Source organism: Macrobrachium rosenbergii, chromosome 32, assembly GCF_040412425.1.
Source record: "Macrobrachium rosenbergii isolate ZJJX-2024 chromosome 32, ASM4041242v1, whole genome shotgun sequence".
NCBI lineage: Eukaryota > Metazoa > Arthropoda > Malacostraca > Decapoda > Palaemonidae > Macrobrachium > Macrobrachium rosenbergii.
The window spans coordinates 11,065,891-11,084,320 of record NC_089772.1 but is presented as its reverse complement, the minus strand read 5'-3'; the positions used below and the strand labels follow the sequence as shown (position 1 = coordinate 11,084,320).

The following is an 18,430-nucleotide window of genomic DNA, read 5'->3' as shown; positions in this document are numbered from 1 at the left end:
ACCAAAATTAATTTTTAAATGCAAATCCATTGTGTCCAATTATCCCACATTCACAGTCTTCACAAAAGCTAGATATTCATTCCAAATTCAAGGGAAAATAGTCTGCTGGCTGGCAGCAATGTGCATGTGCCTCACAGATTCTGCTATTGTAAGCAGCCAAGAACCTCATCATTCATGTGGTCTGGACAATTAGCTACAAGAAAAATGGTAAAGTTGGGAGGCTCAAACTTCAGTCATAAGTACTGTACATACACATACCATACTGGGAGTTTGAGAAAACATTAACTGTATTTTCTAAAAATTACACTAGTTTCATAAAAAAATTACAGTGCATACTTATAATTAACCAGAATTGCAAATTATGTGAAAAAGACAAGAGATTCATATCAAAACTAAGTACTGTAGTTCGAAACTGTATCCAAATGGCACCCAAGTATAAACATGGTAGAGGAATGTGCAGTACTCACAAACTTGTAGATGTGAAAACCTCTGAAAACTTGCATTTTGAGGGATGTCATAAAGAATGGAAAGAGAGAGAGGGAAGGAAGAAGACAATGTCGACAATTGAGAGGATTAAGGCAGCTATCGTGGATGGACTATTTTGGCCGAGGGAGTCTGTACCCACTGAAACTTAAGAATGATAAACGCCTGGATATTATGTTCTGTTAGACAAAACTGACAACTTTTGATGGCCATGCCATCTGATAGTCCTTGTAGTTGATTCCATTACCGATTTCCTTGACTGTTAAACTTTAAATATATATACAGTATGCACAATTGAAAAATCTATGATGCTATTAGGAAAGTTTTACTGGAAACAGTGTCACCACAATATACAGAACCTAATCCATCCATATGAATCCAAACTGGACAGGGATGAGAGCTTGCAGAAATTGGAAGGGCACTGGCTAGCCATCAGCAAAACACTTCAAGATGGGAAGTCTTGGCTGTCAGGACAGGTTAGGAAACATTAAGATGAATATACTTAAACAAGGAAGCAGAAGTCCTTTCCAATAACACTAAGCCCATATTGTTCTCAAGGGCACTGAGTCCCTCCATGTCCTAACCATAAGTTCTGAAGAGCATATGGGATGAACAGTCTTTGCATCCTGATTTTGCCATTCCCTAGAGACTGTAGTAAGTGTTGTTGCTCTCCTGGTGCAAAGGGCAACTACAATCTTCCTGCTTGAAGTCCCCTAAAGGAATGGAAGACCTTCAGGGATATGGAACTGTGCTGACAAACCTCTGGTAACATGTAAAGGCATCTGATTCTTGGGATCTATGAACAGACTGAGAACATCAAAGTCCTTCATGCAGGTTTCAAGATGACGAAATCCAGTTACTGTATTTAGAATCCCTCCCTAATGTCTTCTTTCAAACAAACACTACAAGTCCTTACTGTAAGGCTGTTCAAATGCTAAGGTCCAAGAAAAAACACTAGGTCAGATAGTCCCTAGTGTTATGCTTCTTGTTTAAAACCAGATGCTATCCACCATGCAAAGAATTATAATGTCAGAAAATATAGGGTTCATCCAAGAATAGCCACCAGCACTGGCGTTGGAGAGTTCTGGCAGCTTGACTTTGTTAGCTAAGAGAGTGCTAGGGCTGTCCATGACCTTGAGTCATTGGCCTGTTGGAGAATTTCCCCAAGAAATGTGCAGTTATGTCTCATGTCCCAAGATGCTGAACCAAACACAATTACTGCCTTTGGGAGCCAAGGTACTACTGAACTTTTACAGATCTTTATTGACCTATATATGCCATCCATTCCTTGCTGCTACAGATGTATCTGTGGAAGCACCTACCATCAGAAGGCTGAAGGAGAAGAAAGAGTCCCTGCTAATACATCAGACCAAAAACTTCAGCACTCCTACCTAGAGTCTTCACCAAGGTGAGTGTATTGTTGGGTCATGGTGTTCTGGTCATCTTTCATGGTCCAAAATGCTATTGTAAATGGAGAGATTCATGAAATGGAACCTCCACATCTCCAAGTCAGGCTATTCTGGTCAAAGTATCAGACCTCCAGTACTTGACAATCAAATACATCAGGGCTGTGTGTCAGATAACACCAATGTCTTACAAGTTCCAAGTATGATCTATATTGCAATACAGACAAGAATCATAGCAGGAGTATGACACTATAAAATATTTTGTCAGCAAACCTTTAGGATTATTATTACTGTATTATTATTCAAAAGATGAACCCTATTCATACAGAACTAGCCCACAGGGGCCACTGACTTGAAATTCAAGCTCCCAAAGAATATGGCATTCATCAGAAAGAAGTAACAGAAGGTAATGGGAAATACAGAAAGTGGAGATCAGTTATTACAAAAATAGATAAATTAACAAATTAATAAATAAATATGTAAGTAAAATATTGAAATACAAGTTGAAGTGTATTAGCAGACATACTGCAAGACATCAGAGCAGAGTGCAAATACACCAGTTTTATGTGTAGATAAGATAATAATGAAAGGGAGATGGAGAAGGTTTGGACATTTCCTTTGGTCCATCCCAGGAGAGTGGTATATGACAGTGTTAGCTGGACTTCCTTGGGCACCAAAGGAGTTGGAAGACCCTGTCCTGCTCGGATAAGAGCTATAAGACGGATGGCTAGAGGTGAGTGGATATCTATGGAAGTGAATGATCAAGGTGGACATAGGTAACAGAATTTCACAAAGGTCCTTTGCATCACACACTGCTGGAGACAATGATAATAATGACTTCTAAAATATTAAATGTAAACAGATGTAATATTAGAGGATAAAACTACAAAAATAACTTGTAAACAAATTAACTAGCATATTACTGTACTCACTAGCACTGTATATCACTCATTACTCATTATACAATAGTATCTCATAGAATGAACTAAATATGTATGAAAACACTGGAAAACATGCTGAAATTACATTAGCTATATGAAACCACTGTTTTCCTTTAGAATCTACCAGAAGCAGCAGTAGTGCTTACATTACTTCTCTTTCACTAAGTGCCATCGTGGATGGCATCGACAGGACGGTGAAACCTGACTTGTGACAATCAAAAAGCTCGACCTGCAATTTCACCAGAAAACAAATTTCTACACACTAGTGAAAGAAATAGATGAGTAATAAGAATAAATGCTTGCATGATTAAATAAAGCAAAACTTACTGAATAATTAAGGTTATCCTCATGAAAAGTCACTCAAAATGTCTAAGAAAATGGAATGCCCCTCACCATCGGTTAGCCACAAAAATGGGAGGTTCTAAAGACCCCAGGATCCCTGAGATGCATGCACAGTGTTACCAGGCAACAGACAATGTTCTTTTGAGTCAGGAATGAAGTGCCTAGGATTCCCGAAGATCACAAATACAGGCTAACTATAAGTAATAGGTTTACTGTGAAACATGACACAGTAAAATTAAAATAAATTAAAGATTCATAGGGAATGCAAACATTTTTACATATCAAAGATAAGTCATACTGAATAATTCATAGTAGTATCATCTCCTAATGGAGGACTGAGTAGTCTGGGTTGCTTGGGATGTTTAATTGTTTAAGGGTTACAAACAGAGCTGCACCCTTCCTTAATCCCTTCTGTTGCGTTATTTGTCAAGAGGCACTAGTCTCCTAATGGGGATATAAATCTAATTAATTTTTGCCTAGAAGCTGACAGATTTTCTCCTAATGGGCATATAAATCTAATTATGTTTGGCCTAGAAGCTGACAGATTTTCAATGAAAAAAAAAAAAAAAAAAAAAAAAAACTAGGATTTGTAAATACATTGGTGTTCTTCTCTGCCAAATGAGATCAGCGTAATGCTGATGTGCACACACTGTGATTCAATTACCTGCATTTGTACTATTTGTCATTAGACTTAGATGTGTACTAACATATAAAATGTGAATCTAGTCTATGTTTCACAACAGTAATGCAGTACAGTACAGTACTAGTGATATTAACAACTTTCAATGTCACTACCTGAGTGCAGTGTATTTTTATAGAATACAAACTTAAAGCAAAACTTATACAGCAATTTCTTTTCCTGGTACTGAACCAGTATTATTTCCACAAATAGTAGTTACCTTTCCAGTTTAAAAAACCTTTGGCCAAGCATGAAAGAAAGTTATATTGAATAATTAAATGCAGAAAAGAAATACAAACATCCTTTTTTTTCAAAAAACCATTCATCATGCATTAGATTAAATTAAATACTGTATATTCAAAATGCAGGAAAAATGATTAAGCCTTTCAAAATTAAAATCAACATGGATTTATGGCATTACGGATAAAAAAGCAAGTAAAATCTAATTTTGGGAGGAGTGAGGATAGAAGAAATACAATGCTCTATAAACGTAAGTAAAAGGGGGTATCGCAAGGGCATGTCCACTTTCCACAGTTACCATAAGATAAATAGAATGTGGTCATAAGTGTAAGAGGTGAAAAGGTAAGATTAAATTATTTTTCATTAATAAATGTGAACAGTCTTATGAGCACCTATGAGTAGCAGCCATATAACGAACATAAAATTTTTGTGGTAGCGCATGAGTGTTGGTAATAAATCGATTAGGAATAAAATTATCTGCTACAAAATAGAAATAATAACATTAAACTTATTAAAAAATCTCATGCCTTCTGAAAAGAGTTACATTCAGCACTGCATCACATTACCATGATCACTTTAACAAGAAATCACGTAACTGTTAAGTTTACCAGTATCATAAAAGTACGCAGAATGACACGTGACAAGCACTTCAACATCAAGACACAAATTTGACAAATGCTCATCTCAAGAAAATCACAAATTCAATCATCCTTCACCAATAAATGGCCCTAACTATCAGGCTCCCTTATACTTAGCCAAGTAGTCACATCTATCCATTCTCAAGTTGTTTGCTAAGGATAATGGTATCTATTTATTCAAGGAAACTGAAACTTAAAAAGGTAATTTCTGAGCACTGGAAGGCTAGCCTCCACCGCTGACTATAGTGCACTTTAAATGTTTATGGTTAGGCAAAAGACATATCAGCCCATGAGAAACACAATCATTACTGAAACCGCAAAGCTATTAGCAGAGTTAGCAAAACTGTTTAAAGGTAAAAAATTTAATTTGCCATGTAACTACCATTGTAAACAGGAAAAAAATGTAACCAAACTCCTCTTCGACTGTTCTCTAAGATGAGAAATGCATACTGCAATATTTAACTTCAAGTAGTTCTATTATTCCTTCATCCTTAATGGTGATGACAGAAAATGTATTGTATGATTTACTGTAACTCTACTGAACAAAAATTATTCTTCAACATTTGAGATCAAAATGTAAAACTTACTTGAATGAAGCCACAAGTGCTTTTAAAACAACACACATGAAAAAAATAAAATGCAAAACTGATGGACTTTCGGTTGAAAAAAAAAAAAAAAAAAAAAAAAATTGTAACATCTTGAGCTTTAACAAATAGTATAATATTAAATGTAAAAATATGTTATGATACTACCAAATATTTTACCCAGATAAAATATGGCTATATTGTACAACTCATTGTTTTAAAGGTCTTGATGATATGAATGTCATCTTTAAAATGTTACACAAATGCTTTTAAGTACCTCCATAGAGAGTCAGAGGTACCTTATGCATTGTAAAATTGAAGATAAGATATATAATGCTAAAGCAAGTTGATATAATGATTTTCCAGACATTCAGAAGTAAAAGGTCTTAGGGAACAACTAAGAAACACTATATATCACCACAAAGTAATCTTTTCTGCATTAGTAGAGATCTTTCTCTTAAAAAACCATGAACTCTCAAAGAATAGTATTCAAAATTGATTGTATACTACATGTTAGATGCACAAATTTTTAAAGGTACAGCTGTGTTATGCACCCTAGAAAAGAACATAATCCATAGAATTTTGCACTAATTCAAAAGCTTTATAGAGATCACAACACAAACATGGTTATTCATGGGATGCAAAAACATTTTTCATAAGAACTGAAATATTTTCATCCAAAATTATTCAGCAACACAAAACAGATCCCAGCACAGTAATCAGTGAAGAACAGCCTTAAACAAACATTATAATAAATAAAACTCAAAGTTGCAGTTCTCTGTAAGAAAAGGGAATTTATATCCTAAACTGCAATTGGTATCCTATTCCTAACCTAAATGCTCCTATTAAGTCATTCATCTCTTTTCAGAAACCACTTGCCAGAGGAGAGCAATCTCAGAATTAATAATAATGAAAAACGGAAGACTGAACACACAGCAATAAGTTTTCTTCCTGAATGAACTAAAATGCTCTTTATTTACCTTTTACACTCACAATTCTTATGGTTGTTATTCAGAAGCTCTTACTATTTTAATATCATGATTTAGAACTGTCTTACCACGAAAATGTTACTATCAATTTTTATCAGTTTCTGCAATCTTTGTCTCTTCTAAAGTACTCTGCATACATATTTGTTGCCCTTTACTTACAAATATTTGTATAATATGTTTTCCCCAGTGTTATGCTCAATAAACTCCAACTCAACTATTTTTCTCCTACCACATACTTAACACCTTCTTCCAATGTACTTTGTAATCTTTGTTCATCAGACATTTTTCATAACCACATCTAGACATGTTTCCGGGATTCAAAATCAATAAAAAATCCTCTATTTTAAGTCATCCTATCTGAATACAAAACAGTTTAATTACTTTTCCTACAATTCTACTACTGTATATCTCATTACATCAGATACATTATGGCCAAGTTTCTTTCTCAGCCAATGACTATCTTCATTGTTATTTCTGAAGACCTTTCTCATGAATTAGGGAAACCATATGCAGTATAAAACAACAGAAAAAAGTAGCAAATAAAACCATTAATAATGTCAGCAATTCTCTCTTGGTAATCATTACACTATACAGTAATCAAAAAGCTCCAATTTCTTGCTTGCAACACCAGTCAGGCATAAAACTTTGCATAACTCAATTATTCGATTCAGCTAAAAGTACACTGCTTGATAAAAAAATACTGAATGAAGATGATGCACGTATACAAGTGACACTGCAACATCACAGAAAGATTATTTAAGTGAAGATATTGTTTTCTATGGCATCAAAGAAACAAAAAGCTTAATGAAGTCACTTCCACCAATCTTAATCATAAAGAAGATAAGACTGCAAAGAGATTAGCCTCCCAGTAATATCTGATAAAGAAAAACAGAAACTGTAAAATGAGGCTTTAGATTCAGATGATTCATTCACAGTGAAACCACTTTAGTGAAAAAATCTACTGAGGCAACTGACTTTCACTTTCTTTTATGTATTATTTTCAAATTTTTTCTATGAATGTTAAAGACTAACCCTTAAATCAAGAGGATTTTGCAATGAATTCTTAAATCTGCATTCATGATCCTATACCTTTCATTGGTATAATCATAGCTTCATTCTAATTAAACAAGTTATATTGCAAACTGAAGGAAATTCATGGTGAAGGAAAGGAACCACATCTGGATTTCATGAGTTTTTAAAGACCACAACTTTGGTTACCATCGCATCAGTGAAATGAATTCCAATGGAAATTATATATTACAACATTTGCAGGGTCTCTGGTGAATCAGAAAGACATGCATATATCTGTGAAATGATTGTAAGATCAGCAATGGTTTGTCACCTGAAAATGGTCTTTTCACATAAAAAAATATGGAAGACCCCCACAGGTTTCCCAAAAAGCCTCCCTTCCAGTAGATGACAGATAAGAATGTCATTTTTGCTGAGACACATCATCAAAATGACAGTAATTCTAAGTCCAAACAATGAGGGCGGCACTGTGGAGCAGATTTTGATAAAAATGTCTAAAAGATCTGGAACAGGTTTTAGCTATTACAGTATTAAGCTAATGATCCCTGCCCGACCTGTATACACGGACCTAGAAATATCCTTGCCAAACAGCAACAGAACCATTTCCGAGGAACCTTCTTTTATCAGATGCTTTCAAGAGAAAAACTGATCCTATTCCTGATTTCTTAGGCTTTATCAGATCAACAAGTACAGTATCCTTTTCTTTTTCCAACACTTTATGAGAGATAATGGTTTTCTCTTGTTCTTGGATTGAGCTTCACTGTTAGGAAAGGGAACTACCTGGCCAGATGCAAACCTTGGTTAATAGAACCCTGCACCATTTTTTCTAGCCAGGGCCCAGTTAAGGAAATACATGTACATTACAAAGTTAGATTTGGTATCAAACTACAAATGCCACTGCCTTGGCCTGAGCTTTGGGAACTACTCTCCTGGCAAGGATTGCAGAAAACTTTGAAGAGAAACAGTCTCTCTCTGATTGGAATGATACAAATTAAAAGTATCCTACATTATCTGCTGTCCAAGCTCCCCACCACTGAGCTTTGTGTCATACTGGGAGGGCTACTAAATTTTCAATTTCCTTGTTATGCTTTAATCAAATATTTATCATTGCAAATAAAGTGGTGCACTTAGTAAAATTTTAATTAGTCAGCTTCTTTTCTTAGAATATCAGTTGCATATTAAATACATTATGAACACTATTAGTCAATTTGAAATGTACTAAGAGAAAGCTGTTTTTTTCTATACCTTCTGTAATAAATTCATATCTAACTAAACAAATATGACAAAAATATCCCACTGAAAGAGATGGAACAATATTCTATGTGGAGCACTGACTATAATTTTATTATAGCTTTTATCATGGCTACACGAGAAATTAAAGCAATAATATTAAAACTTACCCATCACTAAATGCTCCATTCCACTCCTTTTCACCCCATGGGTTTTTGAGACGAATCATGCGTATCTTCTGAGCACCTCTGTAAAAATTCAGATGAATATATCATACCAATTAATCACCATCATCATTATCATCAATGATCTTGCATCAGATCTTCCCCTCATGGTGTTAGAAGTATATACATACCATACTTAAGAAACTAGAAGTTCTAACTTGAAAAGAATAAAAAAGCATGAATTACACAACAGTTCGTGGTGACACAACTCATACAGTTAAATATAATTATCTAACACAGTAACTGGTTACAAAGCTAGATATCTTCAGTGAAATCTAGTATAATAAAATCAAAAACTTTTAAGATTAATGTACTGTATACTGAAGTGGCTCTTCAACAACTCAAGACAGAAAATACTTTATAATATTCATAGCAAGCTCTTCATACTAATAAATCACCAGCTTATTACAATATACCAGTATCTTACTGGAGAACGGAGTGCAGATACTAAAATTGATCAACTGTCTTGCTAAATGACAAAATTAACATCAAATATGGAGCTACCCAACAAGCTCAACAATATCTAATTCTACATTTTAACCACGAGTATAAATCTTTTATGAAAACCTACCTACTTACCTACATTTACCACAATAGTTTCAGTACAATGGATTATAAACAACCACAACTATAATCAAACATGTACAATGCATTCATAATCTTGTGCCAGTGCCTGTAGTATTAATGCAACCTTGTGGGGGGCAAAATATTCTACACATAGTGTTGTAAAATACAATTACATACTGCTCTTTACATAATTATATGAAAACTAAAATAGAATACTTGGCAATATAACATTAAAATCTAAAACACATCACAATTTTACTTATAAAGGCTCACGATGTAGCAGGTCTCCCCAATTACAAAATTATGACAAAATGTACCTCAACTGTTATAATCACTTGCAAGTTACGGAAAATATTTAGGTGGCAAACAGTCAAGAGGAAAAATAAGTAGCCATCTTCACATACAAAAATTAGAGCAAGTAAAAGTAGAGTGAGAACTGAGTTTCATTTTAGATTTCATCTTGCAAGTTCCAATAAAAATAGAGTGTCTATGACTTGATTTGCATTCATCCCCACTTATGAATGACAACAATTAAAATTTAAAATAGACTCAATGTAAAAATAATGTAGGATTATATAATGAGGAAATCACCTGTAATATTAATCTGTACTTCAAGCCAATGGCACTCTCTAGAAAACAAAATCTGGAATATGTGAAAATGGAAGTGTACTATGTAGTAATCATCATAAAAATGGCATCAATATACAAATGATAATGTGGGAAGAAATAAAGTCCAGTATTCTTTCTTTTGTAGAATATTTTCACCGTCTTAGAGACAAGACTTTACCCACACTTATAAAGCGAGTGAATATGGAGCTGAAGCGAGATGCCATTACCTTCTATGTTGCTTGATCAGATCTTATTCCTTCCAGTTTGTCATGCACCATTTGATACCTCACTTCATTTTTATTATTTTAGGTCCAATTCTCTTTGTTTAGCCCTTTTCATCAATTTCTCCCCAATTTTCTAGATTAATTTTAAGTGTCCTACTTCCATCTGTCAAGTACTTGGGATATGGCTTCTGGTTACTGTATAATGTACCTGTAACCCGAGGTTTAATGACACTGTTCAAATCTCTTATTTTACTTATGCTATACTGTACTGCCCAGAAAAATGCAGTGTTACCTGACTAAATTCATTAAAAGAAAAAAACTGGTCTTGAGTCTTTCGCTCTGATACTTATTTTTAAATTGGGAGATTTCTATTATTCATTACTTCACAACGTCATTAAATATCTCCACTCCTTAAAATTCAGCAGTACAGGTTTTAGCATTGATATTAACAGGAAAACCCTTATCCCTTCCTTTGCTCTTGTAAAAAACCTGAATTTCTTTCATCCAATGGGCAACTTATTTCATGTTAAGGTTATTTTGTGTTTAGTGCATTTTATTTTTAATGATTGAACAACTGACTAGTTTTGTGACCTTCCACACTTTTTCTGAAATGGTAATTTTGGCTTAATTTACTTCTCAAGAGGTTTTGCCTTTTTCCTTTACTCTACCACAGTGTTAGTCTTTGCTGCAAAAATGTGCACATCATCAGTAATTCATTTCTATGCAATATGATTGAAAGTTTCTGTTATTTCCACACTCTGTTCTTTCAAGGAAAGAGGGTGTAAAAATGAGAATTTCTATATACCATTAAGCTCACCTAGATCTTTTTCCCCTGATTTGCCTAGAGAGCCAATAGTATTAATTACTACAATCATATAACCGTGTTTCCTTTAGAAAAGGAATTTCAGGTAAGTGTATGTAGTGGACTTTATGAAGCTAACTCACACTGGATAAAAACAATCATACTCAGTAACGCAAGTGGCTTACTCATACTGGGGAAAAGATGAAAAACTTACTCTTGCCAATAAACTAAGTTACTGCCAATGTTTCCTCTTATGGCTGTTACTGCCAATGTTTCCTCTTATGGCTACACATTGCCTGTTACCACAGCCAGCCTATACAGTAATGCAGATTTTTCTTCTGCGGTGCACACTCCCCTCGTATAAAATTTGTTAATTTTGAGTAAATTCTGTTTCTGTTTAAGCAATGTCCTTCAAGAAGCTCAGCATTACCTCTAAGAATACTCAGGATGCAGTTTTACAAACATAAATGAAGGGGTATTATATTTCAACCTTTGCATGGTTCTCAATTGCAGACCTTGTTTTCTGTCTAGCCCTCAGAAAAGTTCATTACAACATGAGCCGTTATAAGCAAAACTGTGACCTCATGCATCTTATTCTCTTTTACCTCTTTATGTAAGGCCAACCATCAGGCACATATGATAGATTAATGTCAAGAGGAATATGACTGCGTGGAAGAGGTAAAAATCATTAACAAAACAAATATGACAACTTTTGGAAATAATTTGTATTTTTCCTAACATACAAACCTGAGGTCTTTGCATAGGAATTACCTTCAGTGCATCATTTGATACCTCACTTCATTTTTTTTATTTTAGGTCCAATTTCTCCCCATAGTGAGATCCCAATGCTTCTTCTGTGGAGGAAGACTTGCTGTGAGAGGGCCAATGGGCCTTCTTACGGTTGAGAGAAGCAGTCTGTCCGCATAAAGGGGCCCTTGGAAGGAGAAGGGGAGGAGGTGAAGGCAGGAGGAGAAAATACTAACAATGATGGCGAAGGTAAATGGGGTCTCTTCTTCGACATCCTTTTGCGGTCATGCTTATACCTCTTCAACAACTCGCCCAGGAGAAGATCTTTGGTGTCAGGAGACATTGGAGAGAGCGTAGACGTTGAAGAGACCAGATGAATAACCGAAGGCACCATAGTCATGGTTCCCTTGGATCCCATAACTGAAACTGTAGTCCCAGTTACTGACACAGTAGAGACGGGAGGCAAATTTGAAGCACTAAGGTGCGCAATCAAGCCCCGACACCGATGGCTCCCTGGGAAGACCTAGCGAGGGCCAGAGGTTCCTAAGCTCTTGAAAAGTCTCCCCGATCTCTCCCAGGCCTGCAAAAGACAGGTTAGTGGGGGCTGCCTCCCTTTACCCAAAAGGGGACTGCTCCCCCCTCCCCCTGACCAAATGGAGAAAGTCCTTGAGAGATCACCATCGACCTCCGCCCTCCCACGTGAACCACTCATTGCTGAAGCAACAGGGGAATGCGGGGGAATAACCTCTCCCCTAGAAGAGATAGCAGCAATGGGAAGTCACATGGGAAGAGACAAGGAGCTACCATGCGTCCTCAGAGGAGAATACTCCTCCGAGGACGGGCGGGCAGCCCTCCTGGATTTCCTCTTTCCAGCAAACTGCGTCCACTGCTCCGAGGACCAATTACGACACTCAACACAAGGATCAGCGACTGAACACACGTTTGCGGCATTTTGTGCAAACAGTGTGAGGATCTGCCTCAATGGTTGATAGAAAACAGTTACACCTCCCATACTGGGGCAAAGATGGGATGTTGGCATAGATAATTCTTGTATCTGCATTGCAAAAAGTCAAGAAAGTAATCACAGCTATACAGTATCAAACAAAGCACAACAAAACAGGAAAAACTGGGATGAAAGCACAGTAGAACAGCTGGCTAACATTCAGGCAGAGGAAGTCACGGGAATGAGTCTGCTCTGGACGAAGGCTACATTATAAGGTAAGTGGATATGTAACTCAGCGAAGGGAGATGGTGAGGGTACCCCTTGCCCGTCCCACCAGTCGTTCAACTACCGGGCAGCCTTGTTGTGTAAAACAGCCTGCTTCTGCTTGCCCTGAAGGTAATTCCTACGTAAAGACCAATGGTTTGTATTCATGTAGGAATAACTCATGTATTTATAACAGTTTTATCATAGAAAACAATTAATCATATACCTAACATCACATCTGTGATGTTCCTAGGTCCATAAGCAAATTACAGTATACTGTACTTACTCTTTGCTCTAATACAAAAGAAAGAGAAAGAAAAACACTGATTGATATGATGTCATTCCTAAGTGCTGTCTATCTAACTATTCACTAGAAAATTAACATCTCACAATAAAAATTGCTTAACTTTAAAACAACAAAATTAAATTATGTATAAAAAAACTCTGATTTATGTACAAAGCACAAAATGCTGGAATGAACAGCGCAGCTAAAAAGCTACATTCTCCACAATTGCAAACCATAATTGCTAACCGACTGTTACAAGCTACAGTTATCAGCTAATCACTGACAAGAGGAAAAAACAACTTATGGTATTTTAAACAGAAAAAATAAATCAGTAACAAGTATTGGAAAATGATCCTGATGAAAGCACAAAGAGAACAATGACAATGGTGTAAGACACTACTGCAGGGCCAAGAAAAGTTATGCCGTTAATACATATCTGATGGTCTGAAAGGTGGACTAGTGGTAAGGCTACCTTTTTCTGTCCTATGGACAAAAACTGGTGATTCTTAAAACATTGCAATTGCAATATGGGGCATGTATAAGGGGTTATGATGAAAAATTAATATCTGACTGCTATACATATATCCTCACAATAACCTAATACAGTACAGCCAGCAGTGATAATGGTCAAAAGTAATTCTCATTACAACTAAAAAGGTTAACATTTGTTTCACTGACAATACTCCTATTTATCCACAACAGAAGTTTTGTGAAACCTTATCTAAAGCTATTTTTCACCAACAGTTGATTTTGAAAATGCATACTAGTTTTCCAGGGAAAAGAAATAGAATTTTCATATCACTGCACAGTAATATACAGTAATTACAAATGGTGAGGCAAAAATCTAATAAAATATTAAAATTCACATAAATTTTCAGAATTCTTGCATTTAAACTTTTCTACAGATTTTTATCCTCATAAGCATGACTAAGTCTTTAAATGTAAAAGAACGATGCCCACCTGAATATGGAAAAAAGTCCAGTTTCACCGATGTTAATCTTTCGACACGCTGTGATTCCATACGCATGGCCCTTAACTAATCCTACATTAGTTCTCATCTCAGCTTCTTCATGACTGTGAGGCTGAAATACAGGCATTAAATGATTAACATACGACAATGACCTAGCCTTAAAATTTATTTCACATATCTATTTTGAGCTTTCCAGTTGATAAATGCATTACAAATTTTAGGTCTTTGAAAACATGTACATACTGTATACGATTACCAATTGTTGATTAACGATTGAAATTAATCTGATAATATAAAATACTTGTATAGTGGAAATTACACTAAAAATAACCATAATATCACTAATATCTTCTAACATTTTCTATTTTCAAGCTCAGCAAAACATGAATTTTGGCTACTTAATAACGCACTAAAATATGGTACAGGTATTAAATGCCACCTTTTGGAAAAAAAATACTAGGAGTTATTAACAAAAACTTCATATGGGAAGGGCTGAAAACAATTCTTTATCATTACATTTCATTCCCTACATATGAATCCTAAGTAAGTCTGGAAGAATGTGTCACAATAACAACAACTACTTCCTTCATTTGAACTCTGTTTCACATAATTATGCAAAAGATTGGTAAGGCTGAATCACTGTCCTCATGTTTATGTATACTACTTATAACAATATCAATGACCTATGCAGACATAATAAACTGCAGCTTTTGTAGTTTCTCACGTGAATGGATTCAGCAAAAGATGTATTAAATTATATTAGGTTAATAAAAGTTTCTATACTAAATTTTTGTTCAATAAATAACCCAACAGTGCCATTTCATAAGCCCAAAATGTTCCAAGACAAATCTTTGAAGGCAGAAGAAAAGAAGTGTACATTAGTACTACCAATCTCCAATAAGTAATAGGTGCATATGTACTGTAAGGCAGGTAGGTCTCGGCTGAAAACTCTTCTTATTTTTTGTTTCTGTTTGTACTCTTGATCCTCCGACAGCTTAAGTTAAAATGCATTTTTTTTCAAGAATTTTATTCCTTTTTATATCCACATGAAAACTTAAAGACCTACCACAGTTAGTAAATCTCCTACTCCTTGTGAGTGTTAAATTATTAGAGCGTACGAAAACCTTCTGAACTTCATTAATATTAATATACTATTTTAGTGACAGGATTTTGAAGATCCCAATGAAATTCGTTGATTTTTAATTACGAGATATAAGGCACAAGTAAATAGAGACACTACTTGGTCCCTTCCGTTGGGGGGAGTGTTTTAGGCCCATGGAACAATCACCAATGACATCTCACTTTCCTCCCTTCCAACAATCTCCATCATGACATCCGTACGATGTAACATTCCAGTATCTGTTCTTATGTCATTCCTGAGGAGCACATTATTTAATCATGCAACTTGATATCCTAAAAATAAAAAAGAAGTAGGACATACACCCACGCCCCATACATGACAAAAATTTATCTTCTTTGTAAGCCCTTTGAATTCTATACAAGCAATCTCCAGGATACATGTACAAGACAAGTCTAAGTATCTCCTTTTAGCAGTCTTGGACCTGACAGCTTAAATCCTATCCAGCTAAACAAAGATTCAGCACTATAAGTTAAAGGTTTGTTATAAAACCATTGTTCTTCCTAAAATCAATATAAGATAAAACTTCACATAAATTCATAAATCAAACTCAATAGTCCTTCTCTGCATCCCATGTCCTAGCTTACAACACAAAGAATAAGCTAATCACCATCTGGAACCAACTGGTCCTTACAGCACACGTGCACTGCTTACTCACCAATTGGCACTCTGCTTATCGCACCAAAGAAAGTCTGGCTGTGAACCATTTCGTGGCAAATGAAATGTTACTATAAGTTGTTGGTTAGTATTAAAAAATGTATATACAGTACTGTACATTGCTCATGTATACTACACATCACATATAAAATATACAGTATAATTCACCCATTCGTCAATCACTCTTCTAGTCTTATCTGTACTTTCACCTTTAATTTTGTACAGTCTCATGAGAACTGGTTTAGTGAATGATCTATGATTCTGCATTTATGAAATATGACTGATGTCACAAATTGCAAAACTGTACAATGTGCTGACTTATTTTGGTAATTATATCAGTGCATTACTATCTTCTAACTGTAATTCTTTATACAGTACATGCAAAATCAGCAATCAGTGTTTACAACAATAAAGCACACTCCCAAAGTGAAAAGCAAACTTCTATGTGCGAAGTATGGGCCATATTAAATGTCTACAGAGACTTAAAAAAGGATGGTTTATAAAAATCCATTATCCTCTTGGTGTAAGTAAGCGTAAAGTACAAAGCAAATTACGACTTCCCTTTTATTGAATGTCTGTAAAGGTTAAACTTAAAATGGAACCTTGCACTTGAGATTTTATTTATGCATATACTGCCAACACGTGTTGATCAGTGCCTTCGTTATCGTTTTAAACATAAATTTCTGAGTTAATTAACAGACATCATAAGCTCCCAAGTGATTCAAGTGGTGTTTTTATATCACTGGAGATAAAAAAAGTGCATTATAACTATTGCTGAATAATAGAAAATAGTGCTAAACTTAATGAAGGAACTGCAAAACAATTTATGGATAAAGATTATATGGATACCATACAAATATCTACTTCATAAGTGTAAATAATGAGAAAATGTCCTACAAGCATCAAAAGATATATACTCTATGTAGATAATGATGTTCTGGAAAGTTATTTCCTTGAGTAAAACGAACCTAATTCAATAAGCAAAAGTGGATAATGTGGAAAGATGGTTAAAAATTAAGGGAGAGTATTAATAAAGCCTAACAAAAATACATGTTTACATTTATTAAATGATATTAAAAAATCTTATCAAACAAAATAATAAAAAAAATTTCAAAATTCAGTGTACAAAATACAATTGTTACCATACCACAGAGTAGATGAACTTAGATGAAGAAACATTCAAAACAATATTTTTTATGAAAAACTCAACCGACTGACAACTAAATGCTTTTATCTGGGGGAGGCAAGAAAAGTGCTTCACCCTCACAGAGATAACAGAACTGCCTTGTGAAAGAATCATGGAAATCAGAATACAGGCAGTCCCCGGTTTACGACGGTTCCGGCTTACGACGTTCCGAGGTTACGACGCTTTTCAAATATATTCATCAGAAATTATTTCCCGGCTTACGACGCATGTTCCGGGGCTACGACGCGTCGTACGCCAATCCGACGGAAGAAATATGGCCCCAAAATGGCAGAATAATCATAATTTGAAGGTTTTTTTTTTGTAAAACTCAATAATAATGCAGTTAACATCGTTTTCAATGCACCCAGTGCATTAAAAGTAAGGTTTTCTTATGATTTTTGACGATTTTCGATGATTTTCCAGCTTACGACGATTTTCGGGTTACGACGCGGCGCAAGAACGGAACCCCCGTCGTAAACCGGGGACCGCCTGTATACGAAAGTATTCCGAGTTTAGCAGAAGAGAGACGATGGTCACCATAAGGAAAGGAAGGTTGTCTAAGAAGTGTTTGCCAATTCAGTCATTCTTGAGTTTACTGTTTTGTCACTTCTTACACCTACATGAAAAAAACCGATAAACTACATTATATAGAAAAATGTTGTTTAGAAAACCCTCTCTTTTAAAAATCCTGTGCACAGACCTGATAAATGCAGGGACACTACTACATAATCATCAAGAAAGGATACAAATACACCTCTATACAATGAGAGCAATATTACGAAATGGGTCAGATAAAGTCAACATGAATCTATTTTAACAGGAATGGAAAAAATTGACTGCATAAAAATAAAATAACGAACTACTTACAAGAAGACTGAATAGAAGACTGAATTGCATGAACTATGCAAAAGCTCAAATGGTGAAAGCAAAACAGATGTTGGAACAAATGTGCTCTCTTCCTCTCTGTGTTTATCTGTTTTTCAGGTGTACAGTATACCATTATGCTATGAAACTCAAAACTCAAAGCAGTGAAAATCTAAGGTAAAAAGCTATGGAATGACATAGAGTGTGGGAACATAGGTTATAAGGTCACCACCTTTCATAAGAAAACTAAATGTGAACCCTCAGATGACTTGGCAGCCAAACTAGTACAGATATCTACAGCCAATTAAGCAAAACCTAAAAAAATGGAGGGGCTACGACTGACCGAATGGAACCAGAAAATAAATAAAACACAGGGAGTTGAGTAATT

The 18,430-nt window shown here is 35.2% G+C and overlaps 1 protein-coding gene across 7 annotated transcripts in view; it reads right to left on the bottom strand.

The window, feature by feature from the left end:
- Positions 1-18,430, bottom strand: part of LOC136855664 (calpain-5-like) — a 118,440-nt gene that overhangs the window by 19,571 nt on the left and 80,439 nt on the right. For all 7 annotated transcript variants that reach the window (XM_067132881.1, XM_067132875.1, XM_067132876.1 and 4 more), the window contains 2 exons: positions 14,188-14,309; positions 8,732-8,809 (listed from right to left, as the gene is read on the bottom strand). In XM_067132881.1, the coding sequence (XP_066988982.1) occupies positions 8,732-8,809; positions 14,188-14,309 (200 nt within the window). The remainder of the gene's footprint in view (positions 1-8,731; positions 8,810-14,187; positions 14,310-18,430) is intronic.